General features: G+C 47.9%; 1 protein-coding gene across 1 annotated transcript in view; it reads left to right on the top strand.

The window, feature by feature from the left end:
- The window catches only part of LOC138566703 (adenosine deaminase domain-containing protein 2-like), a 1,803,535-nt gene that overhangs the window by 1,420,365 nt on the left and 359,982 nt on the right, over positions 1 to 23,188 (top strand). The window contains exon 9 of the mRNA XM_069644294.1: positions 22,161 to 22,375. Within this exon, the coding sequence (XP_069500395.1) occupies positions 22,161 to 22,375 (215 nt within the window). The remainder of the gene's footprint in view (positions 1 to 22,160; positions 22,376 to 23,188) is intronic.

Here is a 23,188-nt window from a genome sequence, read left to right as displayed (position 1 = left end):
TTTCAGAAATCTCTACGTCCCTCGAGAGTGAAATTTCATCGAATTTCGCTTCTTGGAGGATTCCGGAAGATCTTTACAGCCTACCCCGCGTGGACATGGCCGAACACAAAGGTGACTCGACGCCCGTTGGATCCGAGCTGTTTAGGATCTGCCCAGGATGTGGACTACAGAACATCTTCAAGGACGATGAGCACTCCCGGTGCCTCTACTGCCTGCACTCCGACAAGTCACACGTGGAGGAGGACTGTGCGTTCTGCAAGGACATGTCCGTCTGTACCATGAAGGACCGTCGCCAATGGCTCGCTGACTGGCTGGTGGTGAAGAGCCTGGCGGCAGGTGAGCCCAAGAAGAAGTCTGAGTGGTCTTCTAAGACCTTTGAGGGCGCTCTGGCGACGGGGGTCCAACAGAAGGCAGAGAACCGTGGTCCGCGGGCACCGGGAGCGCCATTGGTACGGTTGACCCCGACGGAGAAAGCCAAGGGGGGGGGGGTGAGGCAGTGACCCTCCCCCCACGCTGAAGGCCTCAGACACGCCGAAGGTCGTGAAGGCCCAGATTCACCTGGCTAAAGCTTGGATTGAGGGAGTGGCAGCGTCTCTGGCGAAGCCCGCTGAGGCGGCCCCAGTGGAGACGACTTCCAAGCCTAGAGTTTCCCTGCCATCCCGAAGGGAATCATCTTTCCAACCCATCGAAAAAGACCCCCATGAAGCCCCAGGCCGAGAAGGAGGGGGGGTGGAGGGGGCGGTAGTCCTAGCGGATTTGGATATCTCCTCGGAGGACGAGCGGTTGGTCCTCAAGTCAGTCCTTGACAAGAAGTCCATCGAGGTCAGATCCTACGGGAAGGATCCCAACTAGGCAGATGTAGAGAGCGACGGTGGAGCCGACAAAGCGCAGCAGGTCGACGAGGAATCGGAGGACACTCCGACGCTAACGTCGCAACCAATACCACCACCGACGGACAGGTCGGAAGACATTTTGCTAGCACTGCACCCCCTGTGCACAGAGATAAAGACAAGGCTGCCCTTGCATCCGGCGGACGATCCAGCGGCGCCTGGACCGTCGGGGAGCCCTCCAGCCAAGCAGAGGTGAGCTCATCCGCCCCCACCTTTCCATCCTTCACCTCCTTCCCCTCTGCCGAGGAATGAGACAGAGACGGCAACGACGGGGACGGACGGGAGCGACGACGGAACAGATCTCCCATCTGCCCCTCCCCGGGCTTCCCCGCCCGACGAAATTGGCTCGTTTCACACCATGATCGCCAGGGCCTCAGAGCTTTTCCAGCTATGCCCCGAAGGGCAGAAGGAGGGATTCCTTTATCAACGACGAGAGGCCAAGAGGAAGACAGTACTCTCAGTCCCGCTGTTGGACGGCATCTGGGATGAAGGACTGTCCCTTCTGCAGAACCCGTCCATGGCCCCTGCGAAGAGAGACCAGTACGAGAAGAAGTACTGGGTCCCAGACTCCACTACTATGTGCCCCAGGGCGCAGCCGTCCCCGTACTCAGTAGTCTCTGCTGCGGCCAAGAAGAAATCGGCTGGGGCGACGGCATTGACTTCCACTTCACCGTCAGACGACGAGGGGAAGAAGCTGGACGCCATGGGACATTGGGTCATCTCGTCGGCAGCGACTACCATTAAGGCGGCCAACGCTCTCGCTATCGTCGACCGCTACGATAGGGAGCTGTGGTTTAAAATCGCCCCTCTCCTGGACTTCTGTCCAGACAAGAGAGCGGAGGCCCTTGAAATCCTGCAAGAGGGCGAGATGGCTTCGGACCATGCCATCGCGGTAGCCATGGACATCGCTGACACCGTTTTTTGCCAGATGGGCCACAGCATTTGCCTTCGCTGGCGTGGTTGGCCCAGGGCCACCGACTTCCGTCAGGACATACAGAACAGGGTACTGGACATGCCCTTTGATGGGAACAACCTGTACGGCAAGGCAGTGGACGAGTCACTGCAGGCCATCAAGGCAGACACCGAGACGACCCATACCTTTGGCACCATCCATCAGCGACGGCTGTCCTTTTGGACCTCTGGAGGCAAGTCTCAATGTGTCTCCAAAGGATTCGGCGGCAGCTCTTCGTCGTACCGTCAGGCGGCCCGTTCTTCGTTGCAGGAAGCCTACAGGAGCCGCAGCAAGGCCGGTGGACATCGTCATCGTCGACAGGGGGCCCAAGATGGCAAGGCCTCGGCGAAGCAGGACTGAACCGGCTGTGACGTCGAGCCTCCACCAGAGCACACTGGTGGGAGGCCGGCTGGCAAACTTCATCGGCGTTTGGAAATCCATCTCCACCGACCGTTGGGTGCTGGATGCCCTGGCCCATGGACACACACTGGAGTTCCAAAGGAAGTGTCCCCACTTTCCACCGGTGGCCAGGAAAGAAAACCACATTCCACAGCTACTTCTGGAGGTACGATCGATGCTGGAAAAGGGCGCGATAGAACTCGCCTGGAAGAGGCTCCGGGGCTCTGGAGTATACTCGCGGTACTTCCTCGTCCAAAAGAAGACCGGCAGCTGGCGGCCCATCTTAGACCTCCGCCACTCAACAAATACATAAAACCACAGAAATTCCAGATGGTCACCCTTCAGCATGTGCTGGGACAGCTGGAAGAAGGGGACTTCATGTTGTCACTGGATTTGGAGGATGCATACTTCCACATCCCCATACACAAGGGACATCGAAAATTTCTGCGCTTCGAGTTCAAGGCACTGCCTTTCAGTTTGAAGTCAGCACCAAAGGTCTTCACCAAGTGCCTGGCACCGGTGGTAGCGCGGCTGCGCCTGCAGGGGATCCACGTCTACCCCTATCTGGACGAGCGAAGTCAAGGGAACTCGCCGTCGACTACACACCGAGGACCGTCCGCCTTCTCACGGAACTGGGGTTCTCAATAAACTATGCAAAGTCCTTCTTGGTGCCATCGCAGGACGCTCTGTTCCTGGGAGCCAGGCTCACCACGGTGGCACGGCTGGCTTCACCGTCGGAGGAGAGGATAAAGGCCATCCTGGGCAAGGTACAACGGCTGTTGATCATGGAAGTTGCCAGGGTGAGGTCCATCAAGTCCCTGCTTGCCATGATGTTGTCATGCAGCTACCTCATGCGGCTGTGCAGGTTGCGGGTGCGGCCGCTGCAGGAGTTCCTGGACGCCCGTTGGATACAAGTGGCTGGAAGCTTTGAAGACAAGATTGCCCTCAAAGAGACTTTCCGTCAAGCAATCCGGTGGTGGGGCATCCGCGCGCATCTCGCGGCGGGCATGGACTTCCAGACCCCAGCGCATCAGGAAACTGACGGCGGACACCTCCGTGGAGGGATGGGGCGCGCACACCGGAGATGTCCATGCAAGAGGCCTTTGGCCCCTGGAGGAGAGGTCGCTGCACATCAACGTCCTGGAGCTCTGGGCCGTGTTCTGGGCCCTCGGGTCCTTCCTTCCGTCCCTCAAGGGCAAGGTGGTACGGGTCTTCACCAACAACACCACCACGATGTTCTACATCCGGAAGCAGGGTGGCACCATATCCCCAGCTCTCTCCAAGGAAGCGCAGGATCTGTGGCACTGGGCCGTCGCCCAAGGGATGTTCCTGGTACCCTTTCACCTGGCAGGATTGAAGAACACCAGGGAGCTGCACTCTTGCCACTAGTGGGAGCTTCAGCAAGATCAAGTAGATCTCCCTATTCCGACAATGGGGCAATCCCCAGATCGATCTGTTCGCGACGGTGGCGAACACCAAGTGCTGGAGGTTCGCCAGTGGGTTTCCTCAGCCAGGGAGCTTGGGGGATGCATTCTCCTTCCCCTGGGACGGCCTGTTCCTCTATGCGTTCCCACCGTTGCCGTTGCTTCTGCGACTCATCAGTCAACTCAGACGGTCCCGGTGCAGGATGATCCTCGTCGCAACAGCGTGGCCGAGACATACGGGCCCTGGACCTTCTGGACATGTCGGCGTCCCCTCCAGTCAAGCTGCCGAGAGAGACAGATCTTTTCGCATCACGACCCAGGATCGCTGAACCTGAAGGCCTGGCTCCTGCAGTACTAGATTTCGGAGGCTACGATATCCTGGCGGACTGCAAGGAGGTACTTGCTAAGGCCAGGACTTCCTCGACTCTTACGTGCTATGTACATTAATGGAAGAGGTTCTCTGTCTGGTGCCGTGCACAGAAGATCAACCCTCTACAGATTACGGCCCCTCAAGTGCTGCTGTACTTGCTGTCACAGGCCAAGGCGGGGCTGGCGCATGCCTCCATCAAAATTCATCTGGCAGCTATCTCCCGCTACACCAGAACTCCAGGGAGGTTGTCACTGTGGTCTCACCGCCTGGTGAAGGAGTTCATGAAAGGACTGTTCTGCTCATTCCCACCGGTGAAGGCTCCGGCGCCGGCGTGGGAGCTCAATGTGGTGCTGACCAGGCTCATGGCTCCGCCATTCGAGCCTTTGCATTCGGCCCCACTGAAATCCCTATAGTGGAAGACGGTGTTTCTTGTGGCCATCACCTCCGCACGACGAGTGGGAGAGATCCAGGCCCTCTTCTGTAAGCCTCTGCACCTTACATTCCACGAGACTAGGGCAGTGCTGAGGACGCACCCCTCCTTCATGGCCAAGGTGCCTTCGGACTTCCATCTCAACGAGTCTTTGGTGTTGCCTGTTTTCTTCCTGTCTCCTTCGTCACCGGCAGAGAGGACTTTGCACTCGCTGAATGTGGCTAGAGCACTGAAGTTCAACATGGACCGCACAAAGAGTTTTTGGAAGACGTCACAGCTGTTTGTGAACTTTGGCCCTGTGAACCAAGGGAAGGCCCTCTCCAAGGCTTCCATTTACAGGTGGCTCTCCGCCTGCATCACCCATTGTCACTGGTCGGCAAACCGACCGTTGCCTGGCCGTCCGAGAGTCCACTCTACCACAGCAATCACTGAAACTACAGCGTTCCTGTCTGGTGTGCCCCTGCTGAACATCTGCAGGACTGCTACGTGGAGGTTGACTCACACCTTCACGAGATTCTACTGCATCGACCGGGATTCCATGGAGGAGTCCAGAGTCGGCCAAGCAGTGCTGCGCAACCTGTTCGCTTGAAGGTGAGCCTGGTGAGGAGGTAAGAGATGCTTAATGTTGAGCCTTGCCACCTTCTGTGGTTGTGCTTGTGGGTACTGCTATCTATTCTTTATTCATGAGCATGTGAATCCATGCAAGACCCCATGCTGGAGAAGGAACAAGTTACTTATCTGTAACTGTTGTTCTCCAGCATGGGTCTGGCAAGGATTCACATGCGAACCCTCCCGCCTACCCCTCTGCGCCTCTTCTCTTCGTCCTACTGACACTTTACGTGCTACCAGATATGAAGATGGCTTCCAGGGGAGGGGCTTAGGTAGAGAGCAGTCATTGGCTGGGGGCAGTATGACCCAGAGACCAGTGATTGGTTGTTAGGAGAAAGACAGTTCAGAAATGAAACTGAAACTGATTTTCTTTCTTTACCGAGGATTCCCAGCCTGACGACAGAGAATATTCATGTGCATCTGAATCCATGCCAGACCCATGCTGGAGAATAACAGTTACAGGTAAGTAACTTGCTCCATCTGCATGCTTGCCAAGAGCAGAATTGCAATGGCTTACAAGGCAAAAGAGGGACCCCGTGGGGAAGCGTGGTGGTGTGATTTACAGAGATGATCTGTTGCAGAAACCTCTGTCTGGTACAGTGCGGTATACAGAGGGATAAAAGAAGTCAGTGAGGATGTGGGGGCCTAGAATGCTTTGACACAGGTGATGTTTGCTTCCTCTGACGAAATGCCCCATAGAGAGATAGTTTCTGAGCATATTTTCCCAGTCTATGATTTATATGTAACGTGTTAGAGCCCCCTTCATAGATTTGCTGTAGCCCTGGACTGAGACTGTACGAGCAGGTGTAAATGTAAGTTTCCTTTGTTTGTTTTTGGGTTGGGTAGGGCTAACCTGTTTTTGGAATTTGGTCACATTGTCTTCATGATTTTCTAGTACTTTACTGAGTCTGTTTGGGCAGACATTGATGGCGGCAAGGCTCGTAGTTGTTGTCGTTGTATGTGTGCTTTGGAAATAAAAAGGTTTTATTTTCAAAATTGTGTCTAGCCAGCTTGGCCCACATTCTCAGGCAACTGGTATTCATGTTATCTTACCTCGAGCTAGCCCTGTTTTTCAGCGAAGGTGCTTTGCACTGTACCAGTAGTGGGAGACAGGAGAGGGTCTACTGTGCTTGTTTGACGAGTTTGTGAACGATGAGACAATGAGTGTTGTAAACAAAAAGGCCTACCTACGTTGTGCCTCTGGCACAGTGTCCATGTAGTTTGTACTTTACCCCTGACTGGCCCACAGACATTTTGCCTGATGAGTCCTAATTTAAGGATTCAGCAGAAATGTAAATAATGTCTGTGCCAATTAAGCCTCTCACGTTCAGGGTAGACAATGTAATCTGCTGTTTCCTATTTAAGTACCCTGACATAGCTGGATACAGGGTCTCCACTGGTAGATGGCAGCATTCATCTTGTGTTTTAGGTCTGCTGTTACCCCATGTAGTATCCATTGTGAGCCCTGCAGCCAGGCATTGCTTCTACGTATGTTGCAGCAAAAGGGATATGAGTGGGGCCATATATGGTCCTTGCTTTGACAGCCTTGGAGTGGAGTCCGCACTAGTGGGCACAACCAGATAAGAACCCTTTTTTAAATGGTGTCTGGATTGAAACTGAAATCTACATTTGACGTTTGCAAAGGAAGAAGCCTCCAAAGTTGGAATGTGCTGGCCCCCACTTCATGAATGCAGACCTGTCATTCTGTCCTGACCCTTCACAACCATGCCACAGTTCCCCACTAAGGCTCTAGGTCTGCAGCAGTTGCCATTAGAACTAGGGGATGAGCCCTCAAACATGGCAAAATATGCTGACACCATCTGCATAGATCCAGAGCAGAAACAAACACTGCAAAAGCTTAGCCTGTCCCACTTCAGTTTGCTTAGTTTACCCGCAGCTTTCATGGACGCAATTTCCATGTGTGTACTGTGAAGGCATCATGAACCAAGACACAGACAACAGATTTAATACAAAACACTTTTATTAACTTAAATGGCAGTATGGTGTAAGGCCTAACTTGCCCTATGCTAAGGTGGGATTTCCCTACCTAAATAAAACTAAGAAAAGTCTGAGTCAAAGTTCAACTGAAGAATCTGTCTGTGTCTAGAAACCTATTTCTCTGTCGTCTTGGCTCTCCCGCCTTCCCAACTGGTTGGGAACGCCTGCATCTGCAGGAAGGCCGGAAAATCCGGCTGAAAAAGATAGCCGTCACTTTAAAAGTTTTGCAAGGGGAAGGGCCTATGTCATGCGTGCGTCCCTCCGTGCGGTGTGCCCACACCTTACCCTCACGTCATCAACGGTCCACACCCAGTTCCTGTTTTTCCACCTACTGGGCTTGTCGGAATTTTTTCTGAGCTTTCCTTTGACTGTCCATCCCTTTTTTCCTAGTGATTGGTTCTTTATTTTATTTTTTCAATTTGTGGTGCCTCCCTCTTCGCATGCCGTATGTGGCAGCCTTCAAGCAGCACATCTGTTGCCGGAAGCATTTTTCAGGGGCCAATCTCAACCATGCTTGCGTCCTCTGTCTGGGTGTACATAACCCATTGAATACCTTCATGTTTTGCTGTGGAATTCACCTGAGGTCTCTGCTGACTTGTTTTCTCTCCATGTATGTGCTGGGACTGGTACCAAAGGCGACCAAGGACTTTGTTTGGAACAGGAGGGAGGCTGATATCAGGTGAGGTACTAGTTTCGGCACTGGCTGTCGGTACCCAAGGGAAGACTGCCTCCTCATTCTGGAGTCTTCACGGGACCGTTCACTGGGAAACCCCCGGCCTACTCACCTGAAAGTACCTGTGGGTGGGAATCACTAGTATCTCCAGGTGGGAATTGTTAATACCTCCAGGTGGGAAAGGGTCACAGAAGACCCACCCAGTACAGCAAGAGTTATTTACTCTGGATAAAATAACAATGGTACCACCAAAACCCTCTATGCCTCGGTACACCGAACAGGCAAGAGTACGTGCAAAGAGGCTCGCGCCTCCGGGGTTGATTCAGTCCATTCCCATTCCACTGTACCGGACAAAGCCAAGTTGGCTTCTGCACATAACTTCTGGTACTTCAGTACCAAAAGAAAAGGTTTTACACTCAACTCCCGCAGTTGAGCTTGCAAGCTCCTCCGTACTGCGGGAATCTCATAAATCCTCTCATAAGAGGCATAAGCACTCTCATTCAAGAGCTAGTCCAGGACCGAAATCTCCACGAAAACACAAATGTAAGAAATCTCCCGTGGCTTCTGTCTCGGGCTCAGTACCAGAGAGCCAGAAAGACAATTTAACTTTAATTTCGGACTCTGAAGACTTTGACGCTTCCAAATGTTTTACTGTTCCACCAAACAATTGTTCAGCACTCCTGTGAAAGATCACATTCCTCACATTTTGCTTAAATGTTCTCCTCAATCTGAGGACAATTTGGGTCAACCTGCACTGGTTCCATCACAACCTGCACCCCAACTGGTTCTAACCAACATTCCGGTGGTGTTGAACATTTACAATCCTAGCCAACCGCTTAATAGGGCTGACTCTTCTACTTCTATCAGACTGGATGGAAGCCCTTCCCAAATGGTTTAGTGAAATACATCACTAACACTGTGCTGGAAACTGTTTTCTGAGCCCTTCCTCGAGGTCTTGGCTCAACGCATCAAGGACAAAATGTCACCAGTACTACCTCAGGGATCGGTTCCAGTTGACTCTACTCCCGACCCCTTACCGGTACCAGTGGACAATGTGGACCCTGCTCCTCCACCCAAAAAAAACAGAAAATGTCAAAGGGCACTGACTCAGATTCAGAGGAGGCTACCACTCATTCACTCTCTAAGGTGTTCCATGACATTGTCACTAAAGCCATGCAGGCTCTTGAAATCGTCCCAAAGGATAAGCCTGAAACGGCTGGTGTTTTTGGGAAACGCCATCACAGCAGTCTAAGGTTCCACTGCCCATGGAATAGCCTGTCATGGAGCAAGGTGTAGCTCGTTGGGGAAAACCTCATTCTGATCCCCACATCTCCAAGGCCCTAGATAATAAATACAAGGTGCTCAAGGATGAACCCTTCATACTCCTGGGAAATCTTGCAGCACAATCAGCAATAGTCTCTGCTTCCCTTGGCACAAAATGTAAAGGCCCTTCTCCAACTCCAGCTTCAGTGCTTGGCAAAAATGCAAAAGCATAGGAGACCCAAGGTAAGAAGTCTTACACCACCTCTACCGTAACAATTTAGGCAGATTAACACTGCTACAGGTCTGGTGGGATTTAATATACTTAACTGGGAGAATTTATAGCGCTTCACCGACATGCTCCCGCAGGAAGTCACAGAAGAGTTCTCTTTCTGGGTCTCTCAAGGCAGAGAGCTGCTATTCTACAGCTTCAAATCGTTAAAGACCTAACTGACACAACTGTTAGGGCAGTTAGTAGTGCAGTCTGCATGCAGAGAGACACACACATCTGTCTCTACCCTTCACCAGGATATCCAGGATAAGGTGCTTGACCTTCCATTCGATGGCAAAATGTTGTTTGACCTATCTACAGATGAGTGCCTAAAGAAATTTAAGGCCAGTGTCACAGCAGCTAAAACTCTCAGCTCAATTCAGCTCCATCTCGGTGGAGCAACCATTTCACCAAAACTTCAAGGTAATTAAAACACGTACACAAGGCAACAGTGGTTCCTCCACTTCCGCTAAATCGTTCTACTCTTCCAAAAAGAGATGGTATAGACCCAAGAATACATCAGCCCCTTCCTCTGCTCTAATTCTGCTCAGGAGCAGAAGTCTATTTGACTTTCCCCTGGGCATGCACTTACCTTCCGCCCCAACCATCATCCAAGAGCATACATCCCCGGTAGCAGAAAGGCTTTCCAACTTCCTCCCTTTTTGGAAAACCGTTAATCAAGAGGAGTGGGTACTTTAATATTAATCAACATGGTTACCACCTTGCCCTTACGGCTACTCCGCTTTCCTCTGCTCCAAAGTTTGAAAAACCATCCCTGGAGCTCCTGAAAGAGATTAAAAGAACTCCTTCTTCTAAGAGCAATAGAATTGGTTCCCCAAGTGGAAGTAGGTTAGGGATTTTACTTACGTTACTTCCTCATCCCAAAGAAATCAGGTGGGATCGGTCCCATTCTGGACCTTTCAGACCTCAACCAATTTCTGTCTCTGGGTACTTTCCATATGATAACCATTCCTCAGATTCTGGCTTCCCTATATCCAAATGATTGGATGGCATCTGTAGACCTAGAGGATGCTTATTTTCACATCCCCATTTACAAACTCCACCGTCAGTTTGAGATTCACAGTAGCAGGTCTCATGACCAGTTCATGCCTTCCCTCCGGAAGACATGCCCCTTGAGTTTTCACAAAGGTCCTGGTGTCAGTAGCAGCCACCTTCGGTTGCAGACTGCATCTATATCCCTACCTAGATGACTGGCTTCTCAAAGCCCAGTCTCCAGAGGTATTGCTTCAGAAGTTCCAAATTACTTGTCATACTCTGTTCAACCTGGGGTTCTCCATGAATGTGATAAAATCCCTACTCAATCCCTCCCAAAGGATCCAATTCCTAGGAGCAGTTATATACACTACTCTGCACAAAGTCTTTCAACCGTTGGAAAGAGTGGAAGCCATTCAACAAACCATTGTTTGGTTCTCCGGTCACTAACAGCTTGGTGGTTTCAAAGGCTCTTGGGTCTCATGGCCTCTTGCAAAAACCTAGTTCCCTTTGCAAGCCTCCATATGAGAACAACCCAGTGGCCTCTTGTTCTCAACTGAAATCAGCTCTCAGATCCCCAGGAAACAAAGATCCAAATTCCAGGCCATGTTCTAGACTCTCCGCGCTGGTGGAACTTCCCAGAGAACTTGCTAACGGGATCTCCCTTTCAACCTCCCCCTCACCAAATAGACATAACAGACTCTTCAGAATACGGTTGAGGAGCCCATTGTCAAAGCCTAACAGCTCATGGTCTTTGGTCCTCTCAGGAAATGAAAGACCACATAAATGTCCTGGAACTAGAAGCCATATTATTTGCTCTAAAATCTTTTATTCCATCAAGCAGGGGGGAACTTACTCCCGTCCCCTGTGTCTCATAGCAGAACAAATTTAGTATTGGGCCATTCAAAATCACATTTTCTTGTTAGCGTCCCATCTCGAGGGGAAGAACAATGTCCTTGCTGACAAACTAAGCAGGTTACAGTCCACTCCGCACGAATGGGAGCTGACACCATCAGTAGCACACATGATATTCAGAAGTGGGGCCATCCATCAGGAGACCTCTTTGCCAACCAACACAACACACTTTGTCTGCAGTTTGCATCAAAGCAAGGTCAGGGTGCTTGGTCCCTGGGAGATGCTCTACGTCTGGATTGGTCGGATCTAACACGTAATGCTTTCCCACCTCTTCCATTGATTCACAAAAGATTGCTGGGATTCAAAATGTCACACAACCTGACGATGATTCTAATAACACCATGCTGGCCTTGCAGATTTGGTTTTCAGATCTTCTGGAATTAGCAGGGAATTTGCCCTTAGATCTTCCACTTTCGAGAGATCTTTTGACTCAACAGAAAGGGCAGGTTCTTCACCCCTGCCCTCAATTGCTCAACATGAAGGCTTAGTTCTTGAAAAGCAGCCTTCTCCCACTTGCATTTGTTAGAACAAAACATTGCTGTTATGTTGGCCTCCAGGAAACCTCCCACTGAGAAGCAATATCGTAGCAAATGGTTAAGTTTCTGTCACTGGGCCTTAGATCAAAACCTTAACCCTCTAAAGGCCTCCATGTCATGTCCTTCATGTCTTATCTTGTTTCCATCTGTGTCAAGGTAGACACGTGCAAACATTACTTACCAGCTATCAGTGCTTACCTCAAAAGAGAACACAAGTCTTTTTCTCTTTCCAATCAGGCCATTAAAAGGCACTTCGAGGGCCTTTTACGTTTACATCCCCCTGTTCGTGAACCTCCACCTCAGTGGGATCTCAATGTGGTTTTAGCAGCCCCAATTCAAAAACCATTTGAGCCTATGGCTTCATGCGATTTTAGAATTCCTAACTTGGAAATCTGCCTTCTCAGTGCCCATTACTTCGGCTAGAAGAATTAGGGAGCTCCAATCTCTTTCTTCGAGGGAACCATACGTTGTGTTCCATAAAGACAACGTTGTCTTGCTTACGGTCCCCTCCTTTCTGCCTAAGGTGGTTTCCGATTTTCATTTAAACCAGGATATATGTCTTTCTATTTTTCTTCCTAGACCACATACTTCTGCGGCAGAAGAGAAGTTGCATAATCTAGATGGAGTAAGAACTTTAAAATTCTACCTTAAGGACTAACCCGTTTAGAAGAGCAGATCAGCTCTTTGTTACCTACAGTGGTCCTTCTCTTGGCAATAAAGCAGAAAAGGCTTATATTACCAGATGGGGTGTCTCCTGTATCTCCAAGGCTTACGACTTGAAAGGGCTTGCGATTCTGCAGAGACTTCGGACTCATTCTACTAGAGCGAAGGCAGCATCTGTAGCCTTTACCAGGCACGTTCCCATTGTAGACATCTGTAAAGCAGCTACATGGGCTACTCAGCTTTCCTTTTGCAAGCACTATGTTATGGACACATAGTCTAGAAATGGTGCAAAATTCGGCCAAGAGGTTTTCTACAACATTTTGCCTGAATCATGTACATGCTGTCTCCTCCACCCTTGCTTATTAAAAGGCTTTTTAGTCTGGTCCCAACCAGTTGGGAAGGAGGGAGAGCCAGGACGACAGAGAAATTAAAAATTACCTTCATGACGATTCAGTTTCTTAGTCCAGGCTCTCCCTCCTTCACAACACCCACCCAGCCATCCCCTACAGTACACATGTACTTAAATTCTACTGCTTCGGCGGAAACATAGGAACTGGGTGTGGACCATTGGTGACCTGCGGGTGAGGTGTGCCCCTGGCATGCGGAGGGACGCACGCGTGACGTATGCCCTTTCCCTGACAGCTATCCTTTTCAGCCAGTTTATCTGGCTCACCTGCGGATGCAGGCGTTCCCAGCAAGTTGTGAAGGAGGGAGAGCCTGGACTAAGAGACAGTGAATCACCATGAAGGTAATTGTTCATACTTGCCCTCACAGCTAATCTATGCAATTCAAAAGAAACCGTGTCCAACATAAAGTACTGAGCCTCTTCCAGCTCGCAGCTTCCTTTCAATTCACTTCCCCAAGTATTAAAGTTTCAGCCAAAAAATCTCAAATGTACTTCTCTTGAGTTCAGGATAATACTGTTTTAGCCAATACTCTGGGTTCCCTTCTCCAAGTTCCAAGTAAAACAGTTTGAATCACCCAAGAACCTTGAGACTCTGGTCTCAAGTCAATAAATGTCTCAAGGTTTCTTTTCCCAAGATGTAATCCCAGCAGCACAAAAGTATCCCTTATTCTTTTCGAGTTCTTATTTCTGTGGTGGGTTTTCCATGCGCAAATTATAACTGCGTTTGAATAATCTTCAAAGCTTTAGTGAATTCTACTCTCAATGTAATTTTCTGTTAGATGTAGTTTTCAAATAGTCTGGTATTCACGATGTCCTTCTTTGTGTGAGGAACTCATGGTGACAACAGTAAAGACAGACACAAGTGATCGCAGTGCAAGGGTGTTTATTTAAACTGTGCAGGTTGGAAAAACACCTAATCTGAATCTAAGATGGGAGCAAGCGTCAACCATCAAAAGGAAACATAAGGCAGTCCTAGTGGCATCATGTCAAATAAGGGCCTATAGTAAGAAACCTATTGCCAAACCTCACAACTAATACAAAAAGGGTGTGGGATGGTTTTCAGGAAAAGAAAGAAGTGTTCTCAAATAATGTCAGAATGCAGTAGCCTGTTTTGTGCACAGGGTAAGATGGTAGCTTGGAGCAAAACTCAAGCCTTCCCAGCACGAGTTAACAGTTTCAATGGCAGCAATCAGGACCGTCGATGGCCAATTCTCGTTCCTCCTGAAAGTCTCTTGCCTTCGAGGACCTGATAGTTTTCACCATGCAGAATTCACTTCCCTTACTTTCTCAGGTTTGTAGATCAAAGTCTTTAGATTCTGCAGGGATTTTCCTCGACCTCCTGTATGACCATTTTGACCGCTTCTGGCAGCTCTTCTATGGCCTTCTGGTTTCTGTAGTTTTACTCAAATGGGGATCGACCAGAGTCTCTTGGAGCGACACCCACATGGTGTCAGTTTCCTCTGTAGCTGGTCTCCTCAACACTTTTACAGTTCCTTGAACACATTTCCAACTTGCCACTTTGCGACTTTCATTCACCACTGCCCGGCTCTTATCGGCTCTCTCCTCGGCTCACCGGCTGTGATGAACCTCTTGGCTTTCTTTATAACTGAGTCAAGGCTAGTAGAATGGTAGCAGGAGTTTCCATCTCTCCCGCTTATCAGCGTCGACATGCTCCGTGTGCCGTTCACATCTGCTGCAAGACACTTGTGCTGAAGTGCGTGGTCTTAGGCTTTCTTCCCCAAAGGTTCAGCGGGCATGCAACGAAGGGGGCAAGATCCCTTATCTCCTCGCCGCCCTCTCGTTTCCGGCCGTCTTTCTCCTTCTCTTGAACTGCTGCACCTGGTTAGTTGTCTCGTCCTGCTGTCTGCCGTGCTCGTACTTTGCTCTCTTGCTCCACCTTTTATCCCTGTGGAGAAGGAGAGGGCCGTCAGGTGTTAGCGATTCAGATTAGCTACCTGACCTTGCCTGACACTGGGGTTGGGGCATGGTAGATAAACAACTCTAGGGTTAGTCTTTTGGTTTTCATGTCGGACAAAAGTGTTCGAGTCGGGAAAGGAGAGTGGTAGAGTTTCTAAGTGCTCTGAGTGACAGAATAAAGTAGTGGTGTTATGGGAAAATATAGCTTTCCTCCTAGGCGGATAGATGATTTCGGAAGGGTGGGTTTTGGAAGGTTTGTGGGGCAAACAGGAATAAACGGGACTTTTAAATGAACAAGGGGGATTGTGGGAATGGTAGTTTTTTATCTTAATAGATTGGGTATTCGGGAAAAAATAACCAGAGGGACGTAGAACCAAAGGATGGGGAGTATTCGATTGGAGATCGGTGAAACAAGGGTTCTGAGAGTTATGGGTTTCGAGGGTAACTGGGTGATAAGGGAACTTCTTTGGATGTAAAGACAGAAGAGGTGGAATAACCAAGGAAAACCTCCGATTCAGTCCCCTTCACCTTCCTCCTCAGTATAATACTGCATCTCCCTTCGGGTGTTCCCCTGAGCATAACCCAAGGCTCCCCTACCCAAGTGATCCTCCCTCGCTTGTCCACCCCCAGGGTTGGGATCTGAGAGCGCCAGCCCTCCTCCAGCCACCTGAATAAAGGTTTCCAGAGGTCTACTTGGGGGAACACCTTCAGGTTTCTCACATTTGTTTCAATATTTAAAGTTCCATTCTCTTTACGGCAAATATTAGTTTCACTTGGCAGTAAAGTATCATTAATTTTAGTATGCAGCCATAAATGCCAACATTCTGTGACCAAAAATCTGTAGGAATCTTAAAGTTTCAAAAATAGTCAGGCGAGGAGGTAATGATAGGAATAGGGCGCGTCAGCAGCCCATTGTGTTTGAATGAGCCCGCCGCCGCAGGTGTATTCAATGACAATGAGGCGCCTGCCACGCCTTCTGCCATCACGCCAGCTCGGGGGAGCCCTTGAAAGACTCGCCCGAGTTGACGTGATGGGGGCTAATGGCGCCTTTTGTGAAAGGCACTCGCGGCGGAGAGGCGCCCTTAGCCCACCGCCATGGGCGCCTTTTACATCAAAGGCCTGCATGCTGCGCCTTCTCCCGCTACGCCAGCTCGGGGAAGTCCTTGAAAGACTCCCCCGAGCTGGCATGGTGGGGGACTTATGGCGCCTTTGGCCAAAGGCACCCGCGGCGGAGGGGTGCTTTTAGCCCACCGCCGTGGGTGCCTTTGACATTAACAGCCTGCATGCCGCGCCTTCTCCCGCTACGCCAGCTCGAGGAAGTCCTAGAAAGACTCCCCCGAGTTGGCGTGGTGGGGGGCTAATGGCGCCTTTTGCCAAAGGCACCCACGGCGGAGGGGCTCTTTTAGCCCACTGCCGTGGGTGCCTTTGACATTAACAGCCTGCATGCCACCCCTTCTCCCGATACGCCAGCTCGGGGAAATCCTTGAAAGACTCCCCCGAGCTGGCGTGGTGGGGGTCTAATGGAGCCTTTAGTTTTGCCAAAGGCACCCGCGGCAAAGGGGCGCTTTAGCCCACCGCCGTGGGTGCCTTTGACATTAAAAGCCTGCATGCCGTGCATTCTCCCGGTACGCCAGCTCGGGGAGCCCTTGAAAGACTCCCCCGAGCTGGCGTGGAAAAAAGAAATGTACAAAAAAATGTTTTGTTTTTTTTACAAAAAAATCGGTATTTGGGGTAAAAAAATCGGTAGGCGGTAGGACTGCTTAAAAAGCGGTATCCTACCGCCTAAATCGGTAGGTTTGGCAAGTATGTGCAGCATCTGATGGTTTTACTTGAATTTCAAGTTCTGTTTTACTTCTGTACCTAGTATGTAACAGTTTTGCTCTTTTGGGAGGTTTTCACTCAGTTCGTTATCTAAGAAACACAGATTGTACTCTGTTCCGCATTCAATCTGCCCAGATTGCACTTGTTAAGATTTTCATTCAGTTCGGTATTCAAGAAACACAGTTTGTACTCGGAACACCTTTCATTCAGCCTGCGGTGTAATATTTCCTTAGTTCACTTCAAACGCAATGTACACTCTGATACAAAGTATTCCTTGAACAACCAAGTTTAAAAGCTTGCGCACCGGGTTTCTCAATGGCTAGAAACTCGCTGGTGGCGTTCAAAGGCTTCACAGCAGCATGGATCGTACAGAAAAGAGTTGGGTTGGTCATCAATAGGAAAAGGGGGATACCATGTCTCGTCCGAGGGCACCCCACTTCTAGTCCTCAAGGAGCCTCCACCCAGGTGATCCTCCCTCGCTTCTCTACCCCCAGGGTCAGGATCCAAGAGCGATGGCCTTTCACTGGCCACCTGCACAGAGCATTCAAGGGGTTTAGGAGTGAGAATGCCTTCAGGTTTCTCAGAATACATGCATTGCAGGAGCAGCCTCACAGGCATTTTTCTCAAGAAGATTTAAGTGTTTAATAGGAGCAAGGGGCTGGGGTGGCACTAATTGCTGCAAGATGTATATTCCGTACGTGTCTGGAAACCATTGCTGTCCTGGTTTTACTGCTGGCCAAAAGGAGGGCTCCTGGTCAAGACCCTATTCTACCCAGGAGGGCTAACTTGTCTTTAGACACAATTGAACGGGTCGGTAGAGAAAAACGATAAACCACCAACACTTTTAAGCACATAGGGATAAACAAATATCCTGAATCACAGAATGATCACAACCCTTCAATTTTTCAAAAACCTTTCATTGCATTTTGAAACAATTATATGCAACTGTCTCCGAGATACACAACACAGAACAGCAATATTGTATTTGGTAAGACAAAATGAATTCCTATAAATACATCCCCATGGTACATGACTTGGGGTTAAATATACAGAGTCTGAAACATACACATCCTACTGTCACAGTTCATTGAGACAGTGATCATAACAAGTGAACAGGTATAACATAAAATACAGGTGAACGCATTTACAAGCAAAAAGACAGTGAATGTATTGCAACACTGTGACTCAAGAGTCGAGGTTCTACACCATGGTGTTTCGGCCCTTCTGGGATACCACTGTTATTCTTTCTTATGGGGCCTTCAACAGGGCAAAGACTGTGGCGTGTGTGTTCTGCGTGATTGTGTCTGCTCAAGGCTTCAAGGTTCCTGTCCGATTGAATTGGATTCCTCTGACTGCAGCTGGCATCTCCAGGAAACGCCAGCCGCAGTCGTAGGAATCCACTGCAAGCAGAGGGGTCTATACACACGTACATTAGACGCACTCTGCCCGGCAGCCGGCACCATCCAGCTGTCTGCGCCATAGGCGCCCATTAATTTTCAGAATTTGAACACCCAGCGACCAGGTCCCCCCGCCAAACACCAAGTGTGTAGTCCTGCTGCAACTAGTCAGATTGGCTCTGTATTGTTGCCCAGTTGGCGATGCAAAGACATAAGAGTGATTCAAGGTGTCTGCATCTGCAGCTTCCCGTGTTCAAGCCCTGCAAGGCGACACCTAATAGTCCAAACTAAACCTGAAGAATAATCAATTAAAGGAACCTCTTTGTAAAAGGAACACTTTGTAACAAACTCCTGAGAATCCTGAAGTGCTCCAAGACCGGCTCAACTGCATCAACAATATACATTTGTGTTTTTATTATCCACTCAATGAAAGGGTTTCCTGAACTACTGACAACCCTAGAAGGATCGTGTATACATAGTAAAGGGAAATCAAATAATTACTGTATACATATAGAATGAATAACATATTGTCGGTCTGACATTATTTCCATATACAGAAGTATTGCTGATCTGTGTCAATAATGTAAGATGAAAACATTGAAAACATATATGTTATCTATGTAAACAATTCAATATGTTAAAAATCTGCATGATAGGGATTTAGAAATAGATCAGTATTTTTAGCTTTGTTGAATCCATCCCAGGCAAAGCTATGTCTGTAATGCAAGTAGTGTGAAAATAATTGTTTTGATTGAATTAACATCACAAAAATATGATTGAAAATATTCTGTACAAAATAATTTAAATGAAGATCCTATGATCCATTGTGTTCATATAAGGTGAAGGAAAGAAAATACTATGGCTTAACATTCTTTACAAATAACATAAATTACATTCCTCTTTCCTTCCCTGTGGAATTACTGAATATAGTCTATCGAGCTAGTACAAATAGAATCTAGTCTATCGAATTTGTTCTAACCTCTTGTGTATATTGACATGTGATAATGAAGTATCTATTGCCTCAAAAATTTGAAAGCAAATTTTTTTATATTTGTTGTCCCTTTTCTTAGAATGTCTAGCTACTGCCGATTTGAGATTTTTGGTTGTGATATTGTGCTTGTGCTCATTCCACCTAAAATGTGCATTTCTAGCATATTGGACAACAGTTAGCTCTGCCACAAACCTCATGATATATTGTTCTTGATAAGACGGCATGATGATGGGAGATGTGAGTGAGAAGACTGCACACAAGCACACAAGTAGTTCCCAAACCTACTTTAAGAGGAGTTACGATGGCTGAGGCTTTGTGGCTGGGTGGAGTTGACGACCAAAGTCATGGAGCCCTATTCTGCTTATTTGGAATGCAACAGACCCCTGTGCAGTAACAGGAGGAATTCCAAGATGGCAGCAGCACTGTAGACCATGTTTATATGATATGGCATTTATAACACACCTATACACAAGTGTTTCATGCAGAGGGAAATCTCCCAACAAGACATTGCAAAGTGAACCTCGTATCATCGTACAGCGGTTCAAATATCTGTTTGAGGCAGAGCAAAAGGGTAACCAATCTGAAATACAAAGGGTAAACCAGCCCAGGCCCAGCTAATCTGGAGGGTCAAGACAAGGGCCTATTCCACTGACAGCATTATAAACGAGGTGGAAAGAAGAAGGTAAAGGGAGGAAGTTTAGAAAAAGCCAGTGTTCTTCCAAATTGTCAATGGATGCACAGAGACCAGGCTACTTGTGAAGAGGTAGTCCACACCAAGGGGATCGATTACTTGAGAGAGAATGACAAAGTGGCTGGTCTGGTGCCAAGGTGAAGGGAAGGAGCAGAGGGTGATGCAATATCAACTGCCTCACATGAACCTCGTTTGAATGGGGAGAAATACCTATTGATGTAAATGCAGTGAACCAAGCTCTGGAAGAGACCTGTTGTAGCAGAGGTTAAAAGCCAGGGTCTGTGAGAGAGAAAGATCTAGGAAAAGATCTGTTATAAGGGGTTTATGAAATGAAGCTCTGGAAGAAATGCTTGTTATAAACATGTAAGAATACACATTCACAAGTCCTGGCAAAGATATAGCAAGCAGTATACAAAACTGATCAAGTGCACACCAAAGGTTGAAGAATGGAATGATGTTCAGTACAGAGTTTAAGTAGACTTGGGTGCAGGGAAGATCAGCCAGTCTTCACACACAGGCTGAGAAAACAATAAAACAAAAATGTATCCACAAGGGAAGGCACCACATCCTGTAACAAACTTGAATTTGATATTTTCAGTTATCTCTCATAAACCCTTTTAACACATTTGTTATATGGAAACCGTCTTCTTAGTGGCAATCATGCGAGCTAGATGCATACGTGAAATGTAAGTTCTCCCTGCTTCTGAGCCGTACACCATATTTCAGAAGGATAGAGTTCTGATACAAGGCCATCCTAAGTTCTTACCAAAGATAGTCCCATCGTTTCACATCAGCCAAGGAATATCACATCTGGTTTTCTTTGCAAACCCTCAGTTGGAGGCACAACTGATCTTGCGCTCTCAGGACAGGCACAAGGTATTAAAATGCTAACTGAACGGAACAAAATCCATCAGGAAGGTTGATTATATTTGTGTTACCTTTGGTGGCTAAAAACCAGCCTCTGAGGCATCAAAAGCTTCCATTGCACATGGATAGTGGTATGCAATTCAGAATCGTACTCCTTGCAACACAAGTGGGTCTTAATGAACATGCAGTCTCAACCAAAACTGCAGTAGTGGCTTGATAACGAAGGCAACTACATGGTCTTGTCATGCTGCCTTCTGCAAGAACTATTGCGTGGATACAAGTAGCAGGTCAGATGCTGCAGTCGGACAGTCTATCCTTCCGAACCTTTTTTCATGGCATATCTCCTTCCATCCAGAGAGTAAATGCTTGCTACACTCACATAATTATGCAGGAAAGGGCGCATGAAATACAGCTAAGAATGTTACTCGCCATAGTGGGTACTATACTCTTAGTCCATAGTCTTTCCTATATCCACCCCTTCCTTCATCCCCCATAATAGGAACGCTAGTTAAATAGCCCATCTGGTATGAGGAAAATAAGGACTTGCAGGCATTGCCGGTAAGCGGAGTCGATGTTGCATGTGACCATGACTTACACATGTACCAGTCCTGTCCCTATGGGGCGGGAACCCATAAAGTATGGTGGAAAGAAGGTAATAGACTAGAGGTATAGCAGTCACTACAGTGAGTAAACTTTTCGAATGGTGCTATTTGTACAAAGGTCATCTGGCACCCGTTCCTGAACCGTTAGTTGTAATTGCCAGGTCTGTTTTTGAGAGCAAGTTTTGAGATACTGATATCACCATCTTACAACAAGATGTCAAGTCATTATAATTTTTCAAATGTGCCCTACATATGTGATCAAGCAAGCCTTTGCATACATAGCAATAATGTTAAATGTAGTAAATCAATTGTATTTATGCTGGTGCATGGATTTCCTTTTACTATGTCCAACAGTATTGTGATGTGCGCAGATACAGGAATGGAAACACGTTTAAAGCATACATTTTTTTTTAATGAAATGAAAAAAACAGCACAATGTGATTTAGCACAAAAGTGGAAAACACATTGGTATACCAAGCAACAGGAGATAAAAATCAATCTCTTTAAAGCATTATTAAATAAATCTCCCTTCAGCTTAAACTGTTCAACTCGCCCTTACAAAATGGCTGCTGCTGCAACATTACATTTAGCAGAATGTACTGATTCTGTATGAAGGAGCAGCTGGCCGACACCAGGGTTCCTCTTCATTATCTCTGGCAGAGAGCAAAGCTCGCTCCAGCTAGACACTAAAGGACATGTTAAACATTAATTGCTGGGATGTCTTGCTTGCGGGAACAAGATGCTCTGAGTTTTCAGCAGTGAAGGAAGAAAGGGGCTCACCAAAGGGCATCTCTTAGAAGTTGAGCGGATTGATAACCCCAACTTCACCGGTTATTATTCACATGTAACAGGGCTAAGACTGCATAAAAAAAGTTAGTGATTATGAATGTTGAGCTCTAGATAGTGGATGCGTGTATCCCTGAGGGGTCTGAGTCACGGAACCAAATCGCACTGGTGTCTAATTGTTCCACACTCTAGTAGTGCAGTAGGTTGCAAACCCAGGCACGCATACATATTTGTTTTGTAACAAGTATCTCTGCATTCATGAATGTTCATGCCTGTTTTTTCCATCCCCATGCACACAGCGTTCCAGGAAATGCCCGGGACATAACACAGACGCTACATGTACATGCCAAGGGAGTCTTAAAGCCAGTCTCTTACTGCCGTCCTAGTATACTTGCTGCTCGTGTCTGCTGTATGTCTGGCAGTGATAAGCTCACTCGGTGGAACATCCTGGGAGTGCAAGGGGCCATTCTCAGCCGCATCATCAAACCGGTCTATATCACCAGCATCGTACTTGGTAAGATCATTTCTAACTCGCTGGTTACTTTAAAAACAAAATATACAAATAAGAAATGTCCTCATCTGTTATGGGATTTGTTTTTATTGATTTTGTTACATCGTTAAAAACGAATGTTTATACCCAAAGCAATACAGTGTTCACTTTTCACACTACCAATGTATACCCTTATAGTCATCCCCTGCCCGGAGCACCCTTGAGTACCCAGGACCTCCCTCCATGTTAGGGAGCATTCTCATTTGTGGCTAATTTCCCTCACCTAGTGAGTCCTCCAGCAGCTTTGCTGGACTTCTGGAGTTCATTTTGTTCCACTTGGTAAGAGTGAGAGCTTTTCCCCCACTCTTTCCTGTGTTTTGCTATGTGTTCCTACCTGTTCTTGTGATTGTGGACTCTGAATACACTACTTCAGTAGCCCCCTTCTTTTTGTGTGTCACACAGCACCTTCAGTGCCGTAGCACAGGGTTGTCTGAGACTTCCCTCGACTCCATTTCTGAGGCGACGACCGTCCCTCAGAAAAGGGTAAAGTAACCATTAACTTTACTTAATCTACCACAGATCCAGTACACCCCATCTTCCATCGAGTACTGGAAAGGGTTAATTCATATCACTTTGTATCTGTACCTCCTAGAGCATTGTTTCGCTCTTTTAACATTTAGACTTGGCTGGTGGCATTGGTATCTACCCTGACTTTTCTACCGCGATTATATATGATAAATGTGGTACTGTTCTTGGCTATTATATTAGCCTCGAACATAAACCCGCTTGACCAAATCGTCTTTCTTTTGGTTCCGGTTGGGTTTATTCGCCATTTCT

This window comes from Ambystoma mexicanum, chromosome 2p (assembly GCF_040938575.1).
Source record: "Ambystoma mexicanum isolate Mex_15411 chromosome 2p, UKY_AmexF1_1, whole genome shotgun sequence".
Lineage (NCBI taxonomy): Eukaryota > Metazoa > Chordata > Amphibia > Caudata > Ambystomatidae > Ambystoma > Ambystoma mexicanum.
The sequence above is the reverse complement of the archived record's forward strand: the minus strand, read 5'-3'. Positions and strand labels throughout refer to the sequence as shown.